Raw genomic sequence first — 19851 nt, 5'->3', positions numbered from 1 at the left:
AGCCCTACAGCACATGCTGACATAATATACATGAAGTCTCAGTTAAGAACTTGGCCCAATTTCTGTTGTTTTCACGCGGGAGAAACGTTTTAAGTTGTCGCGGCCTAAAAAATATCGATCTTAAAATCTACCAGGCACGTATCTATTTTTCTAAAGAAATACGTGCAGTCATCCGTTCTGGTTTGGACCCATTATACAATGCAATTGAGACTTCAAACTAATGTCTCAAGGTGGATGGCGACATTAATCTTAAGAGGACTATGGGCTCTTTTAAATGCTCAATACCAGGTGAGTCAGAGATCGTTCACTTATTGTTGCAATAAATAAACTGTATAGGGCGTAGCTTCGCGGCAAAAATAGCCAGGGTGGTGGTAAGGTAGTCAATTGTGAGGTTTTCAAATATGATCAGTAAATATCCTGAAAATATATTCACAAAAATAAGAAACACTAAATAAGTTACAACGTTTTATTGTTAACAAAACATACTTAGATAAACAATAAAAAAAAACAACTGCAGAAATATAATTTTTACAATGACGCACAATTGGGATATATATGTTCAATAATTGGAATTGCATTAATAACAAGATATTTAACCTCAAAATAAGATTACATTTATAATATAGTATAGATATATTTCATTTTCACACATACCTACCTACAACTAATACATTTTGGAGGAACAAAAGTGCAAGAAAAAACAAATTTTAATTGTATATTTTGTCTTAAAAGGGGAATGCCACCGAAACTGGAAAAAAATATTCTATTTTTTCCTCGCTTGAATAGCGACGAAGCATTTTTATTGAGATTACAAGCAAGCGTAAACAAGATTAACTTAATCTCAACGAAATATTGACAGTCTTGCTAATGGAGAGTGTTAACATTTTTCAAAGCGCGTATATCCAGCTACAAAATAAACTACTTTTTATTTTTTAGACAAGCATACGACTCGCCTGACGTTGAGTAGACATTATCGCTCATTAGCAATGTCAGGCGATATATGCATTACATACCTACTTGCTGATTTCTTTAATAAGGGACATGCTCGTCAACTCTCTGGTCATGCTATCAACCAAGAATTATTAATTTGAATTAAATTTGAGTTTGATGTCTGTCAATTATTTTTGAAATCCAAATCCATCCAAAATTTTATAACAGGTGCATTTAATTTTATACAATTAAGTTTTATTTAATTTCTTATCAAATGTATTGCATGAATTTGTTCTTTAGACACAAAACAAAAAAAATCGAGCTTTTACTAAAATAATGAGTATTTTCACAAAAATATACTTATAATTAAAGCTTCTATGGCAGGGTACATACAGTTCGATACTTAACCTTTTCTTATATTCGGGAATATATTTTATTATCATCCTCATTCTATGGATGAAATCCAGACTTACGGATTCTTAAGACTAGTCAGAATAATTAAGTGAATACTCAAAGTGACAGTTAAAATAATTATAGACTGCCTAAAAATTTTCGCATTTATATTTTTTTCATAACTTAAGTACAAAGTTTAAGAACAACGTATCAAAATGCTTGAAGACAATTAATTTCGGAATGCCAAAATAAATATGGAATCTTTCATTTGTTTCAGTCACATAATTTTAAAGCAAACGATATAACACAATAAAATAAAAATGTAAATTATTAAAAAAAAGATGGAATGTTTCAATTTTTCATTGAACATGCTACTATCTTATGAACAATAATTAATAATAGGTATTCATCACATGAAATTAAATGCGTATTATATAATACGTATAATTCATTTACCAGTATATAATATTTAGAATAAATTTGATAAATACTGTGCAAAAATAATAACACAACCCATTTGTAATTTATTATTGGGTACAAAACATAGGTAAGTACAATAGACAACCGATAAGTAATTTTATTTTAGCTAAAACCGTTTTAGTAAAATAATATAAAGAATAAAGAATCGACGCTTAACCCAAAATGACAGTGCACTAATTATTTGTAACCATACATGAGATTCTGTTTTGAAACAATTTAATATTTTTTGAGGTTAATTTTTTACGTTTTTTTTTCTGTTAAGTACCATTGAAGGCAAACGAGCCCATGGTTTACAATGTTGTAGGTGAACGTTGTCACTTCAGCAACTTGTTGCCTATCGGATTAACTATACACATTTTTTTTTGGTTAGAAATTACGAATGGGTTATCCAATTTTCGACTTATACGAGTGATAGGTATCAAATAAAAAATAATAATTAAAAACTAAAGGATATTATTACAGTATTTCTTTATAAAACTGTTTCGATTACAAATCACTGTTGAGAATAAATCTGTTTCCTTCTGAATGTTTGCCCGTGTACTTGTATAGACATTTACCGTAGGCACCTGGAATTATTAAAACATGATAATGTAATTTAATCTATATATTGTTTGAAGAGATAACTTTTTTATTACCTTTGTTATTTGAAGTGCGCTGAAACGAAAAAGCAACAGGAAAGGCATGATTGCGAGACAATGAAAACAATTACGTTTTACTTATACTTTTTTTATTGTTGTAGATTGTTGCCGTAGCCAACCATTCGGCTCCCGGAAATTCTTTAAGCTAGAATGAAAGATTCCTACGAAGCAAAAATAGCCTAGTAAGTCCTATCATAATCTTTATGTATATAATTCTACTGTACAGGTGTGTATCTGACTCCCCCGAAACAAATGGTTGGACAGATTTGAATGATTTTTTTGTATGCATTTGGGCGGCGCCCTGGATGGTTTAGATTGACAAATCAACCCAGCAGATGACGCTGCAGTCGGTATCTAGGTTATTTATCTGTACTGCAACTAAACGACTGGATCGACTTGAAAGACTTTTTGCAGGACAACGTCTGTCGGGTCCGCTGGTATAATTATATATTGATTACTCATAAATAAATAAATAATAAATATTTACTAACAATATTACGCCACGTTAACTGGTCCCGTGATAAGTTCGTAAAGAACTTGTGTTACAGGTACCAGATAACGGAAATAAATCTAAGATTTTTATTATACACATACACATATTTAATATACATCCATAACCCTGGAAAAGACATTTATATTTATCATACAAATATCTCCCCTTGGCGGGATTCGAACCCGTGACCCCCTTGTGTAGTGACCATGTCACTTACCACTACACCAGACGGCCGTTAAACTATGCAATTATTGTTTTTTATGATACATCACAGGGCTCCTTTATCGTGGAGTTCGTGAAAACGCGTTAAAAATAATAAGTAGAACAAATCAATTAATTTTGATTATGTACGTGAAAATTGCAATTAAAGACCGCGTTTGTTCTATCGAAATTGTGCCTTAATCGTTATTTAGATGTTGGTACTACAAACTATTGTTTTAATTTGAGTACATATCGGCACTCATTATTTTTATTTCGATTTGTTTCATTTTTCAAAATCTAAATGTACTGGCGCTGTTTATGTTATTTAAAAAAATATAATACAAAATAATGCTTTACTAGGCCAATTTATATATTACGTATAATTTTATTAGTTCGGTTCAGATTGTTAATTCGCGCGAAATTTAGAATACTATACTATACGGTATATATATCAAAATTAGTTAAGAAATGTTCTACAAACAATAATAGTACTAAAGTATTATACAATAGGCCATGTTATCGTTCAAAGCTATTTCTTCGAGACAAACTGGTCGGTAGTGTGTGATGACCATGGAATCCAATTAGAATCAATGTGAATTCTATGCATAAGTTAATTTTATTTTGTAATTCTTTAGCGGTCGAACCTATTCGATTACTTCTATTTTGAATAAATTTATTTTGATCTGGCGAAGTTCCATTTACGATTGACTCAATCACGGCATCAATATTTGAATATTTATATACATGTAAGGAGTAGTATACATTTTTAACAAAAAAACAAATCGGTGAATGTTTTTTTTTTATACTAGGTACAGACTAGACTAGGATAATATAGTACAGGCAGCAATGGTAAAGAACAGAAGCGTACAGTAAACTGACCTTTACAAAAAATAATGTATGTTACGTATTTTATTTTGTTTTATTTTGGTGTTTTTACACTATGGTTTATTAGTATTAGTATTAGAGTATTTACTCAATAAAAAACTGTAAACAATTCATTATTACAAGCATTACACACACTCGGATTCCCATAGTACAGAGCACCTATACTACTATAGTTTGCGGCCAGACCAATCCTGACGAATCCTTGTAGTATGGAAATCGAAGACAGTTATCCATACATTTAAATATATAGAGATGTTAAACATCCAGATAAAAATCAAACCATTTTTTATTGCTGTTGTAGGCAGACGAGCATACGGCCCGTGTGATGGTGAGTGATTCCGTCGCCCATGGACCTCATCAATGTCAGGGGCAGAGTCAAGCTGCTGCTTGTTCGTCGTATAAGAGTGCCTTAAATAATATCAAAGAGCTCTTACCTTTGTGTTTGCCCACCGCGGAGAGATCAATAGGTAGGGGTCGTTGACCTCCGGCGGCTACGACCGGTGAAGCAATCGAGGGTCCAGCGTCCGGTACGTCTGGTGGTCTCCGAACCTTCATGAACTCACCGCGCACTGCCGCCTCCCTGCGCTCAGTGGTGGTGACGCGACGCGAGTCCAAGAAACGCAGGTGCGGTATCTTGTATATTACATAGTACCTGCGTTAATAAGGGCTGTCCAAGTTAGAATAAAACTAGACCTCCCCGCGGTTTAGGCTATAAATTTGTTTTAAAAAAAATATGATACACGTTGCATTGCACAGGGAATGAGGTTGCTTGTGGCACTCTCTGATCCTTAAATTTTCGGTTCTATAGCAACATTTGCTATGCATAATGCGATCATCACTACACAGTATAAAACAAAGTAGCTTTCTCTGTCCCTATGTATGCTTAAATCTTTAAAACTACGCAACGGATTTTGATGCGGTTTTTTTAACGCGCAAACACACACACGCACACACACACGCACAATAACATACACACACACACACACACACATACACACGCAAACATACTATTAAACCATTAAAACCTGTTGTACATTCACTAATTAATGTGGACAGTCAAAACGAGAAAATTCTGTAAAAAAAGAATAAGAAAAATAAACAACAAAAATATTGTGACTATGAAACCACAATTTAATATTAATATCTTTCATCAAAACTTATCAAAGCACGAAACTTATTTAATTAGCAATTTTCATACATACATATATATTTATCGAGGTTGTTGAAAGGCTGTTTGGTTTAAGCGACATTTTTGGAACTTTACCGGAGAGCCAATTAAAGTTTAAAATTTGGAAAAATATCATGCCAAAAAAACTTCTTACCACTAATCATGCCAACACTTACTGGTACCTATTTCTACCATAGCGGGTAGATAACGGTACGACAAGTATTACTCAAAATAAGCAAAACAAAATAAAGTATAATAACTGTAAAATAATTGGTAAGAAAAAGTCATGAAGTCAAATGTGCAAAATCAATAAGATAATACGTGCATTTTCAATGCAAAAGTTCATAATGGGTTATTTGATCCGTTATTGTATGTTTAGTGTTAAGCTATTTAAATGGGGTAAACATAACTGAAGTTCAATTAAAAACATCGAATTGTTAATGCTGATACCGAAATGAAACGGACCTTTAATTATTGTCGCGTGTTAAGCGAAATGTTGGTTAAACCAAATAGCTTTTCTCCACTCGATATATATTTACCACGCTGCCTACTTCTACCGTGAAGCAGTAATGCGTTTCGGTTTGAAGGGTGGGGCAGCCGTTGTAACTATACTTGAGGCCTTAGAACTTATATCTCAAGGTGGGTGGCGCATTTACGTTGTAGATTTCTATAGACTCCAGTAACCACTTAACACCAGGTGGGCTGTGAGCTCTTCCACCCATCTAAGCGATAAAAAAAAAAAAAAAAACTTAGGAAATCTTCACACCTGTATCTTTGGTAGTCGGAGTCGTCTTTGTCAACGTCGGAAAGTTGGTTGGGACACGCTTTGTTACTTAGAAGACTGAGGTAAGACAACACGGGGAAGTTCTCCCTTATTTTATCAACGAGATCCTCCAAATTGGCTATCTGAAAATTACAGCACCCTAAATCTAACACAGGACTTTAAATTGTTAATGTGATTCGCATTACTACAATACAAATACATTTTTAAATGGTTACCTACGTGAATGAATCAATGAATCGAAAAAGCATATATTATAATTACGTACATAAATCTGTTTTTTTTTCACATCTACCTCAAGTAAATATGAATAAGTCAACAATGCAATTATCAATATAAATATTATATAATATGGTAACCGGTTGTTTGTCATCAGCATTCTTGAATTCGCGATGACAGTTTGAAATTTAGGTCAGTCATTAATAATGACTGAGTCTAACTTAACAGCGAGATTGGATAAACGTTTAAAAGTTAAGCAAAAAAACGTTAACTGAAGGCCAACTGGTTTTCAATTCGTGATCGGAATTTTACAATCTATCCCTTCTAAAATTCTGTCTTTATATCCTTTTCAGTATGGAAAACTTAAAATATGTTAAAAATTCAAAAGTCATACATTCGAAACCGGTATCGCGTAAGAGCGTAACGATCGCAGATACTAATAACCTTCAAATGAATATAGATTAATTAGCTAATTTATGTTTTAGGTGGGTGAAGTTCAAACAGCTATTCAATTTTTATGAATAAAAATAAAACTACCATTTAAAATGTCGGGCGAATTATTCGAGGTTAGAAGCGTACTAAATAACAAAGTATAGATTTATTTAGATAGATACAATAAGTTCATATTATTTAAAGTAAGCAAATATTTATCGTAATTTTAGGTTTGTTTTACGTTATTTACTTATTTAAATATTAAATAAATAATTAATGAAATAAATAATTTTATTTAAGGCTAAGTGTTATTTAATTTATACTTAAGTCGCAATTGAACACAATCGGTTAACTAAAAGGCTTCTATTGTGGGATAATTGTTTTTAAGCGATGAAAGGATGCAAGGATGAGAACATCCAACAGGCAGAATCAAGGATGATGATACCTACGCGTGTGTGCTACGGGCTAATAATATGCTTTGAAACAAATTTTTATTCTTCTTCTCATATTTTGACACTCTGATCAGTGTTTTTGTTCTATCTATTCATAATAAAATAAAATAAATAGGCAGTATTTGAGAGAACCTTTCCCGAATACAAGCTTATTTGAAAAAAAAAAAAACTATTGTTTTGTTCAGCTACTACTTAATAATTATATATTAGAACGTTCACATGAAATCGCAATAAAGCGAAGGTAGTTGATAAAGCGTGAGAAACACGCGAGACCGTTGACCTCGCGCGCCGCTTAAATTTAAATCCCTTTACATTGCGCGCTGCGAAAATATATTAACAAACAAATAGGATTTTCTCAATTTAAAATGTTCAATGTATTTGTTAATCCGCTTATTACGAATTTCGGTCCTCAGAAACGGTCCAACGTAACGTAAAACGTAAAATACCTGATTATTATTGAGGGACAGAGTTTTTAAATATGGCAACTTTGGAAACTTGACTCCATCACTCAACTGGTTGTTGTCTAAAATCAACTCCTCCAGCCTCGCGAACTGTTCGAGACCCTTTAATGTTTCGATACTGTTGTAACTGTAAATAAATAAAAATAATCACTTTCTTGTTTACTTATTCATATTGAAGGCCACGTTTGGAGGGATTTAAAAGACAAAACAATTTGCATAAAGGCTTGGTTCCTGTTTTTTGTAGTTAGTTTATTGTGTATTTAGAATGTCAAACGGACTCTACTAATTTTTGATGCTAGCAAACAATATATCGAGGGGTGAAATGCTATTTCGTATTAAGCGACATTTATCTTTGTAATTAAAGATCTGTTTTATTTGGTGTTAGCATCAACAATTTGATATTTTTAATTGTACTTCAATTAATTTTGCCCCATTCAAATAGCTAAAGAAGCTTTTTGTCATTTATTTTTTCATAATTTAACTTTTGTTAATTGCCTTTGTAAGCAGACGAGCATACAGCCCACCTGATGGTAAGTGGTCATCGTCGCTCATGGACGTCAGCAATGCCAGGGGCAGACGCAGAGCCAAGCCGCTGCCTACAATTAAACTTTATATAAGTTGTATAATAAGTAAAGTTGCAAAAATGTCGCTTAAACCATAATAGCTTTTCATTCCTCGATATTATCAACTTAATGGAGAAATTATGAGCGATATTAAATTATATAATTTCATGCAGTGTATTGAATAGTAACGTCAATATTCACGTGTGCCATACAAAGGACGCAATAAGTAAAAAGTTACTATTTATACCAATATAGATGTATTGGAATTAGTTGTGAAAAAAAAGGTTTATTTTTTATAATATGTAGGGTAGTAAGCATGCTGTCGTCGTAGCGATATGAATATTATCTTATCTTTAAGCAAAGATTTTAAAAGTCAACTAAAAACTATATTTTTAGGTTCGTTTCTGAGTGATGATTAAGTGATTTCTCTTCTAGGCACCCTTGTATTTTAATTAAAAGTTACATAAGGTCGGGAGACATATTTATTTAGCATTAAAAATATTTGCAAAGGCCTCATGTTGTATCTTAATGCTGACATGAATATGAAAAGTACTGAAAGTTTACTCGCTTTTTAGAGGCTATCAGTTTTCGAGACGTATTATATATCAAATTAAGCCCATAGTTTCAACAGACAAAGTGTATTTATTATATGAACACAAACGTTATAAAATGTCAATGTATAAACAGGCCTTAATAAAACTGGTCGTAATAAATTATTCGGTTTTGTTTTTATATTTTCGGTCGCATTCTTTATGCCTCTGTAGCAAATCTTATCTCGGCTCGACGGAGTCGAAATAGAGTTTTTTATTTATGCAGATTTAAGATACCGTTACCGTACCTTAAATGTAGCATGCATTAATGTATATAAAATAAAAAATCACCGGGGTAAAAAATATAATAGTTTTAATTTTCAGTTCTGCTTCCTAATTAAAACGTTTTTTTTTTCTTATCAAACCACATTTATATTTGTTATATACACTATGTCTTCCATCGTTCAGTGACCGACCAAAAAAATATGAAAATAAATATACGTAAAATCACCGAGAAAATATCCTACAATGAGGGGTCTGCGTTTGTTTGCCGGGGACCGAACCTCCTACGAGGTCGCCGCACCTAGGGGGCGAGCGGGGTATGTGAGACTAAACGGTCCACAGATGATGAGTCTACCTGACATAGCTTATTTACAGTTTTTTTTTTGATAAATCTTTTCTTACGTCGGTTTTGCACATCTTCTTTCTTTCATATCTTCAACAAATATCAACTAGTTTTTTATCATTGTATAGCTATAAACTTTAACTAACAGTGCCTGTTTACGCACGTTTCCATATTATTTCGGGTGGTCACTTATCGGTGGAAAGGATTGTAGGTATTGTACGCGAATTGGATTATTCTGATTTTGAAATCAATGTTTGATTTTTAAATACAAAAAAATTGTCTTAAAGCTTAATGAATTTCATGATAAACTATTCTAGTTACTATACTTATATTAATACGTAAAGCAAAAACTTTGTACCCCTATTTACGAAAATTGCGCGGACGGAGGAGTATGAGATTTCTCACACTTATAGAGAACTAGCTTTTGCCCGCGACTTCGTCCGCGTGGAATAGTTACTTTGGCATACCGTTAAATTTTACCCGCGACTTCATTTACGTAGAATATCATCTTTATAAAAACACCTTCACAAATAATGCTTTATTTTAGAACAAATTTGGTTAGCATAAAAAACCTTATAGAAAGCCAACCTTAACATAATATATATAGAGATATATTGTTGTCGGGTTGATACAGTGCAACGGTATTACAGTACTCAGGATTGGAACTTCATTACTGAACCGGTAGCGTTGAAGAAGCTAGATTTTGAGACTTTTGACAAAAAAAAATTCAATTTTTCGTAAAGATTTTTTTTTTCTTAATAAAAAGTATCTTAAGTTACTTCTAATACCTCCAAGAATATGTGTACAAAGTTTCATGATGATCGGTTGAGTAGTTTTCGCGTGAAAGCGTAACAAACAAACTTACATTCACATTTATATATTAGTAAGGGATATAATATAGAGGAGTGCAAAATGCTAATATTTCTTTAATATTATGAACAAAAATACATTAAATCAATAAAAAAACATTACACACACTACCATGTATTTGACAAACACACACATATTTATATTGTTTTGTTTATTTTGAAAGTCTATGGTCAAATTGAGAATAGATTAATATTGATTTCCTTTAATATTATTCGTCTATAGTGTAGCCTTGGCGAAATCTGTGATTATACAACATTGATTAATATAGAAATGTGATAATAGAACCATAATATGTTCAAACTTATAATTTCAATTAATTACGGTCGATTTTTGACCGCTGGGCGACCACTAGTCCTGAATAAATTTCTACAATATCAGTCATGAATGAATGTTCAAGTTTTGAACATTTTAACGTTTACCCGTTTTTATGGAAATCCTATAAAGAGATATTCTACAGAACTTACCTTAGATCTAAACATTTCACTTTGGCACCATACATTTTCTGTAAGGCCGGTGGAATTTTTTTACAATCTTGCCCGCAATAGCTTAGCTGAAAGAGGTCAAAACAATCTTAAATAATTTATAGTACGCAGTATACTGCTTGGACACTAATCAGTGATATGTGGTCCAAAAACTGAACAAACTTTACAGTTACCAATTTTTTTATTTTGTTTCAAAGAGAAATTCCATTGCAACTTATTGGTTCAAGATGATTATTAGGCCTTCTACTCGCATATAAGAGTAACAAGAGGAGACGGTAATACTACACGGTATTTCTTTTATGACGTCTTCAACACTAGGAGCAGGCTTAGGGACCCCGGTAACCGTACTCGTCGAACTCGACAAAGAGTTTGACGTGCAACCTAACCCATGCATGAGCCCGCTGAATTTCTCGCCGGATTTTCTCAGCGGGTCGCGATTCCGATCCGGTAGTAGATTCATTCGCGAAGCAGCTGCTCTTGAGCTGTTAGGTCTCCTTCGGAGGCGCTCGAGTAGCTGTTAGCAAATCCCACCCCTCCTGGCTGAGCCTTTGCTCGCCCACCTGTCCTGGTGAAACTGGACTCCGGGCCATCAGTAATCTTTCAATTATAAAATAAAAAAGGTATTTCTTTTATAAACATGTAGTATAGGTCTCCTCTTTCAACCCAGTTTTAGCTTGTAATTAATAAATGCGGTATCACTAATCCCATTTCACGTTATAAGGACAAAGTGACCTACCGTGAAACTCGCTGACCCAATTTGAAAGACATTTGCTCAAATATAGCTCAATAGCTCAATAGCTTCTACTTAATATTATCGTAAAACTCCCTAGTAATATTAACAGATTTAACGGAACACTTCGCATAGGGGTATCAACGGTAAAATTGTAACTTGTAAAATCACATTGTAATTGAAACTAAGCAAAAAAAAAAGATATGAAGAAAAAAGGCAAGAAAAACTAGTCTCAGATCAGAGACGTGCAAATGCGTAACTTATTTTAAGAAAGCGATCCAGAAGGACCATTCGTACGCCGGTCACGTGCTAAATTCAGTTGAATAAAAGAAAATGAAATGATTTGATCGAAAGGTTGAGGCGGGACCTTGACTACCTACTAGTCTAGTCTCAGACGCCGTGCGTTTGAGACTGAAAATTGAGTTCAAATACATGTTTACTGATGGATGGTTGTTTAGCGCCCCTAGTCACTGGACTGAGGGTCGTGGGTTCGATTTCCACTTCGATCAGTTTCCGTAAACATTTGTGGAAAGATCAGGTGTGTCCGTGTGTATAAAGGTATATAACTATATAAATTATACTTTTATACACACGGACACACCTGTTCTATATTACCATAGCTTAGGACAGTGATTCTCAACCACTGTGCCGCGGCACTTTTGTGTGCCGCCAAATTTTGCAAATATGTATATAATAATGTTAATATTATTAAATCACCTTCTATTAGATCACATTTGATTGGTTTCGTAATCCATTTCTCATAACGGATACCTCTGTATTTGACTTAACTTTGAATGAAGAGGAAGAACTCATTTTGCTTTCCAATAATTGAGATTTAATTTTAAAACATTCAGAAGAATCAATTAATTCGTTTTGGATTAACATCAGATGCGATTATCCAATGATAGCCAAAAAAGCTTTAAACATATTATTACAATTTTCCACATCTTATTTGTGTGAATTCGGATTTTCAGCATTAGCCAACATTAAAACTAAAAAAAGATCAAGATTGTTAAATGTAGAAGACGATATGAGAGTAGCATTGTCATTTTTCCGACCAAATATAAATGAAATTATCAAAAAACATCAAGCTCAAATTTCGCATCTATACTAATATTATAAAGAGGAAAGATTTGTTTGTTTGTTTGTTTCGAATAGGCTCCGAAACTACTGGACCGATTTGAAAAATTCTTTTTCCATTAGAAGCCGACATTGTCCCTGATGAACATAGGCTACTTTTTTAATTTTTTTTTTTTTGGTTTCCTTTTTGTTTTAATGTTTCCGAAGCGAAGCGAGAGCGGGTCGCTAGTTAAAAATATTTTTATTATTAGCTTGTAATTAATCCCTTAATAAACGTTTAGTTATTGTAGTATATATTAGTTTATTTCGTATATTAATTTTTTTTGTCATAAACTATTTATGCAATGTGTTGTAGTAAGTAAATAAATTTTATCTTTTTCTTTGTGTGCCGCCAAATTTTGAAATCGTTAAATATGTGCCGCAACAAAAAAAAAGGTTGAGAATCACTGGCTTAGGGGATACTATTGATAGTGTTTAAAAAAAAGTTAGGCTGTTTTGTTCACTACCGGTGAATAAATCACCTTATACTTTTCTTTTTTCCATCTTTGAAAATAAATTTACTACTTGAAAGGCAGATAGACTTGGGGCTCTTTTTCCCCCTAAAAATGTCAAAGGTCAAAGGGTGGCCAGACAACTGGTTAAATATTTTAACCTATCAGACTTTTTCATTATTTTGATCAATTTATGTCAAGAGTGTCTAAGTCTCTTTGTCTTTATATTAAGTCTCTTTCCAAACTATGTGACACATCTAATAGTTTTACTTATAATGAATTATTTTAATTATATTACTCTAAATGAAAATATATTAAATAATTGTTAGGAGCGATTAATTCAATGAAATGTGAACTTTTATAACCTTACATTCGTAGAAAATAAGTTATGGCAAATACGCATATAAACGCACCAAGTTTAGGAACAAGACAAAACCAAACCATCCTATTAGTAAAACAATATTTTCATCTTTATTAGGTAATTACTGCGAAGATATTCAACCCGCTCCTTCCTCTTAAAGGTATGCAGAGCAATTTGGATTCCGAACAGATTTATGTATACCTTAAAGAAAAATAAAAAGTAATAACACTTGTCTCTGATAAAAATGTGGCGAGTAAAGTTTGAGTCATAAAAACATTCAGGTATCTATCTGAAGTTAACGGTGCAGTAAACCAAAACGTAAAGTTTACTGCTCACGTCGTTACTGGTTTTATTTTTTTAGATACTTTTATTACGAGTGCCCTTTATTATAGGTCACTTCACTAAATGCCGCGTGAATTTATTTATTGTAGCTCATATTCAAATTAATTAAAGAAAAAAGTTGCCCATCCAATACGAATCAGTCGTCTGTGATAAAAAAAAAACTGTAATAATCGAAATGAAAATTGAGTGCTAGATTAAACCGTTAAAATTGTTTTAACCTTTTGCACCCGAGGCGTGAGTTTCGCTCATAGCTTTGGTACGGAAATTCGATGCGCTGTGCAAAATATTTATGTTACTTTATTTAATGGTTGGCATCTTGTTGATGCTTTTGATATCTGTTCTTATCGTTATTTTTGTCATTTGTAATTAAATCGTGTGGTGATCGATACTCACCTCTCGACTGCAAAAGGGTTAATTAACTCTATGATTCGCGAAAGCTGAATCTTAAAATAAAAATCGTCATAATCTGGTCCGAGCAGGTACCGTTTTTATAGGTTTTTTGATTGCCTCAGATATCGATATATCAAGATGAATGTCGTCCATTTGGAGTTATGAAATCTAAGTTTCAACACTGCAGTACCATAACTTTCCCACCATTCAAATCAGAACTCACCTGTATAAGCTTATAAGCTTTGGTCAAAAACTTTGTGACGTCACACGTTAAGATTCAAATAAAATACTAAAACACGAAATTTATATGGAAATAAAAAAACTTTCAAAAATTACGAAGCAGCTCTTATATTCATTAATACTTTAGTACTCTCGCTACGAAATTAACTCTCACGCGACAACGTTCAACTTGAAGTGCGGTTATTGCAAGTGAGACACTAAAATTCATGAGAGTTCTGAATGGTAAGGGTTTAAATAGATTTAAGTCGTCGGAGTGCTTTTCTGAGTATTTTTATTAAAGAATAAAAATAAGAATAAAATGAAAATATATTCTTTCTTTTGATTATTATTAAATACAGTGGGGGGCTAAAAAGTTCTAAAATTCCTGTTATCGTTCGTAATTTTTGGAGGGCCTCTTATCTATAACAATATACGTAGGCCAATCAGCTCAAAGGTTGCTTGGTGATTGCGATGTGAAAGTTTTCACCCGCCTTAAGATAGATATACGGTATTAATTGTATTGAAACAGAACCAGATCCTGTGGATCGAATGGTAAACAGTCGACGTCGCCCTAAGCACGTTATTACGGATCCTCCCGATCTATTAACGATGCTTCTAGGTACCTCAAGCACTGGTCACAATCGTAGCCGTGCCCGTGGCTTGCGACGAAGGGCTCGACGAGTAAATTAACCCATAGATACAGCCCACAGAGTTTCTCGACGTCTATCTGAAGTCTCTCTGAGTTTCTATAGGTTAATTTACTCTTCGAGCCCTTCGTCGCAAGCGACAGGTTCTGCGAGGACGGTGACCGGAACGGCAATAAAAAGCTATCCAATATCCAACCTCTTATCATTATGTTAGTAGTAATATTATCTACTATTAATGCCGATGAAAATAAGTCAACTATAGTGTAATTATAAAAAGTATCTATATCGTATAACAAATTATTAGATATTGCTTGCGTTGCTTGTGAATATCGCACACAGTATTTTTAAACCTAAACAAAAATTGATACTTAGGCACATAGGGTACTCATTTAGTCTTTTAAGAGATTCGCTCCGCGGTTTATCATGTTTATCGGCGATAAAGTTTTTACCAAAAAAGAATGGGAACCCGTTGCATTTTCACGGGATAAAAATTTGTTTGTGTCATTTTTTGCTCCTTAAACTATCAGCGCTACGAAGGTAAACATTGGTACCTACTGTGAGCAAGCTACTTTTACTTCGCGATATCATTCATCATTTGGATCATTTTGGATGATAGGATTGCATAAAAGTAAAGTAAAAGTGTTTCTTATGTATAAAATTTAAGATCTGCAACTCAAAAAAATCTGTTAATAATTCTAGTAAATACGCCTGAACTGAAATTTATTTTAAACAGTACCTGAGTCATTTCTTCAGCTAAAACTATGTTTAAATGCGATTCTGTTATAATCACATTTTTTTGCGAAAATTGTACAGTTAACAACTCAAGTTTGTATTGAAAATTATGTATAAAATAATTCGGTTTGGGGTTTCTGTAATATTTGAAGAGTTCAACAAATCCACTATATTTAGCGACGATTATAACCCACTTAATTAAAGCAAACGGTAAATAGTAGGACTCCACACATGTAAGAATTAGGAAGATTACATTTATTAGACTCGTTCGTTTTGACAGTAATTTAAATGGTATATTTTTGTAATTTGGCATTATGGGCTTTCTTATACTTCGAATGTCATTTTGACAAAACTAATCCGTAAAATTCCAATTATTGTTCACATCACAAGTACCTAACCACTGCCAGTTTTATTTCACCACTATTTTTTCTCATTATAGCAAATTTTTAAGAACTTTTTGTTACAATCTGATGTAAAAGAATAATGTTTTAACACTGTTTCTCGTGTACAGTAGAACACACAGGTCTCTAGGTTTTGATCCTATTTACATTAGTAATTGGATTATGAAATATGGGGTCAAGAGAGTATGACAAGTTTATATGTTATTTAATTATTTATTTATATTATTTGTAGCTAGTAACGACATGCAGGCTATGTAATTGTGAGTGGTCACCACTGATCGAGCTTATCTCAAACAAATCCTTAGAGCACTTCCCATGAGAAAAACATCAATCTTCTTGTCAGTGAACATAGAAATCTGTATGTTTAATGGAAATTATTACTAAATTAAACATGTGTTTTAAGTCAGTAAGAGAAGTCTAGTGAGTCCTCACAGGTTGTTTTTTTTTGTATTGCTTAGATGGGTGGACTAGCTCACAGCCCACCTGGTGTTAAGTGGTTACTGGAGCCTATAGACATCCACAACGTAAATGCGCGACCCCCTTTGAGATATAAGTTCTAAGGTCTCAAGTATAGTTACAACGGCTGCCCCACCGTTCAAACCGAAACGAATTACTGCTTCACGGAAGAAATACGCAGGGTGGTGGTACCCACCTGCGCGGACTCACAAGAGGTCCTACCACCAGTACCACCACCAAGTCGGGTGTCTTTCTGCCGCAAACCAGTAATACTCATACATTCTGGATTGAAGCGTGGGATAGCTATTACACTATTCTATACAATTGAGGCTTGATCTCATATCTCAGGGTGGGTGGCAGTATTCTCATCGTAATGCCTATGGACTTTGTATGTAACTACCACCAGGTGAGTAATATGCTTGTTCACTCATCACCCATGCAATAAAAAAAGAGCTCTGAATCTCCACTTCAGAGTACAGTCTTGACTGCCCCTCATGAGAAGCCAACTGCTGGTATATCAATTCTTCGGTGCTATCATTTGAAAAGCATGCATCCATTGATAGGATTGATCATTCAGGGTGAAATGCATGGAGTAGGGTGCTAAAACTAGTTGAAAGCTACCATTAATGATCATAGTAGCAGCTAACAATGCCTCATATACACTGTTAAGAGGAAAGACAGGCAAATTTTCCTGAGAGTTCCTAGCTTACACGCACCATCTAATGTTTTTAGTCAAAAAGATTGTATTCTATTATGTTACCATTAAACATCAACATGTATTTAATAAGCATAATATACAGTATAACAAATAAGCTATTAATTTGTATAGCGGTTGAATTATTAGGCTTTCTTAATATTGTGGAAGAACTTTTAAAATTGGGAGATAGTCCCAACAAAAAAATAATCGTTAATCCTCTTTATATGAGTAAGTAATAGCTGGTCTATTTAAATGAAATTTTTAATTGAACTTCAATTATGTTTACTCCATTATAACAGCTGAAGAAGTTTTCTTTGTCGTGATATTTTTCCAACTTTTAAACTGTAAGTTGTTCTTTTGTACAGTTACAAAAACTCACTTAAGGCAAATAGCCTTTCACCAGTTGATATGGAGCTAATAAAACCACATTAATCAGTCCACTATGGATGAAAAAATTGATGAAACAAATGGGCAATCTCAACCTTTTCATGGATATTTTCAGTCTGAATAGTCTGTTCCGTGATATACTCGAGGGCTCTTTGAAGGAAAATGTAAATTATGTAATAACAAGTTTTCTGTGAAGTTGCAGAGAAAATTTTATTGTGTGAATTTAAAATAAAGCTAAACCTTATTTGGACAGCATCAAGTTGTAATTCTACAAAACTGATTTTTCTTTCTGAATGTTTACAAAAGGATTACCAATTTTTTATTAAATTAATTTTTACAGAATTTAAATAGCTTTGATGCTTATGGCCACATAGAGGAGTTTTGAGGTCTTTGGACATATTGCCAGAAAGAGAGGTGAAAATTTATAAAAGCTGCTGGTAACAGGCAAGATATGCAGAAGAGGGCCCAGAGGCAGAAGTCTAATATGTTGGTTGGACCAGATACGCTCTACACCTCAGTACACTATGCCATCCGTACTTCTAAGGATAGGCAGGGTTGGCGAAGGATAGTCCAGGAGAAAGTTATTAAAGGAGGCCACGACTGTCGGCATTGAGGATTATGGACATGAGGAGGAGGAGGAGGAGGAGGACACTTATACTTAATTTTGTTTCACATAATAAAATCTTATGTATTATAGCTTTGTTTTATAAATTAAATTTAAGTACCTGAGAACAAATAAACGGTAGATAAATAACGGTATATACATTTATTATTTGATTTTAGGCATGGAGAAGGTAGTTCATAAAGAACATATGCCATTTGGAAGATGCCTGAATCTCGCTTATAAAATTTTCAAGATTAGATCGTAGACCATCTGTTTATCAAGCAATTTCACCCTCTCAGAGAAAAATCTTCCCTTTATATGTAGACTTCCCTATCTTCATATATAAATATATATTATTTAATTGAATTTATCTTAAATAGTTTCTTATTAACATTTATTCTGTTGTTTATTTCAAGCACAACTTTTAATGCCACAATTGAAACTATTTGTTCTTTTTTTAATATACACAGCAACAGCATGTGGTAAAAGGAATCGAAAAAATTATGGTTCCTTTTATGAATAGTCGTCACAAAATAATTTATGCCGAAACTTAGCAGAAAGTGCTAAAAGTATGGCATACAAATACGAAATAATTCCTTATTGTGAATCAATTTATTTTATAAAAATAAACTGTAGGGTAGTTTGGAAAATTTGTCGAAAATTTAATTTAAAGAGTTATTTTTAAATGTTCAATAGCGATAAATTCCGATAAGTTCACGAAAGTACCTATGTAAATAAATAAAATGTGTGATTATTCAAATTGGTGTAGATAATATTATTGTATACTCACAACGTTATTGGTGAAGGATAAAGCAAAATTGTTAATGTGTGTTTCCTCCATATTTCAATAATTTTGTGCGATAATAGTTAATTGGTTTTCTTAGCACAATGTTCAGTTCTTAATACGTTTAATTCAACAATCCACTTGCCTTCACTTCACATTGGATTAAGAAAAGTAAGAAAAGAAACATAAGATTTATTTTTTAAAGGATTTTATGACCTGGTAACTAAGACCTATAAGTCATGTCTTATTTTAATTCATATTCTTATTTTTATGAAAAATTGTGAAATGAAATGAAATGAAGATGATTAATTTGCGACATTAATGAACTGGGATGAAATGAAATGAAATGAGATGATACGGAAGGAAATATAATCTTAGTAAAATGGTGGTCATTTACTAAGATTTTTTCAGTGGCCTTTTGGAAGAGCCCGAGAAGTTACGTCCAGCGGCTTTGTTTCATTTTCCCACATTTGTGCACTTTCACAGATATAAAACAGTTAATAAACCACCATTATTACACATTTAAACCCGAAGAAACACTAAATAGACCAAATAAAATAAATCACACAACTTCACTCCTCGCGTTCCCGCCGAAAAGTCAGAAACTTAAGACAGTAAGTAAGAACTTAGGAAATAATTAGACAGTATAAACGCACTTGTTAACAAAACGCTAGTAAATACGGCCATTGCCAGCTGACTGACAAAACCGGCGCATGCGCAATGTAGGCGTGAGGTGATGGTTGCTTATTAGATATAAAATAATTAATAATTGGGAATTTAATTGTTTTTATGATCGAACAATCACCAATAGTCTTCGAACAAACGATAATTGATCAAAATTAAATAATCTGAGTAATAAAAATAAAGATATCTAGTAAGGGGGGCCAACATAAGGGTGATCATTTGTTTAATTAATCTATATACATA

At 33.1% G+C, this 19851-nt stretch overlaps 1 protein-coding gene across 3 annotated transcripts; it reads right to left on the bottom strand.

The window, feature by feature from the left end:
- Positions 1-452: 452 nt before the first annotated feature.
- LOC114239784 (leucine-rich melanocyte differentiation-associated protein) lies at positions 453-19627 on the bottom strand. 3 transcript variants are annotated; one of them, XM_089729955.1, is made up of 7 exons: positions 18931-19097; positions 17632-18261; positions 10586-10671; positions 7519-7660; positions 5955-6094; positions 4455-4672; positions 453-2369 (listed from the first exon to the last, which is right to left on the bottom strand). In XM_089729955.1, exons 3-7 carry the CDS (start codon positions 10618-10620, stop codon positions 2290-2292), a joined length of 615 nt encoding a protein of 204 aa, XP_089586081.1. In that variant the 5' UTR covers positions 10621-10671; positions 17632-18261; positions 18931-19097; the 3' UTR covers positions 453-2289. The 3 variants fall into 3 exon arrangements, with proteins under 3 accessions (XP_089586081.1, XP_028025966.2, XP_089586080.1); XM_028170165.2 differs by lacking the exon at positions 17632-18261 and having other exon boundaries at positions 18931-19627; XM_089729954.1 differs by lacking the exons at positions 17632-18261; positions 18931-19097 and adding an exon at positions 15600-16025.
- Between the last annotated feature and the right edge of the window lie 224 nt (positions 19628-19851).

Source organism: Bombyx mandarina, chromosome 09, assembly GCF_030267445.1.
Source record: "Bombyx mandarina strain Sakado chromosome 09, ASM3026744v2".
NCBI lineage: Eukaryota > Metazoa > Arthropoda > Insecta > Lepidoptera > Bombycidae > Bombyx > Bombyx mandarina.
The sequence above is the reverse complement of the archived record's forward strand: the minus strand, read 5'-3'. Positions and strand labels throughout refer to the sequence as shown.

Coding starts and splice junctions, on each gene's coding strand:
- LOC114239784 (XM_089729954.1), bottom strand. CDS start 15,908: ATGCCAAATTACAAAAATATACCATTTAAATTACTGTCAAAACGAACG. Junction 4,673..5,954: donor TCCGACTACCAAAGATACAG/GTGTGAAGATTT, acceptor TTATTAACGCAG/GTACTATGTAATATACAAGA. Junction 2,370..4,454: donor CGCGGTGGGCAAACACAAAG/GTAAGAGCTCTT, acceptor TAATAATTCCAG/GTGCCTACGGTAAATGTCTA.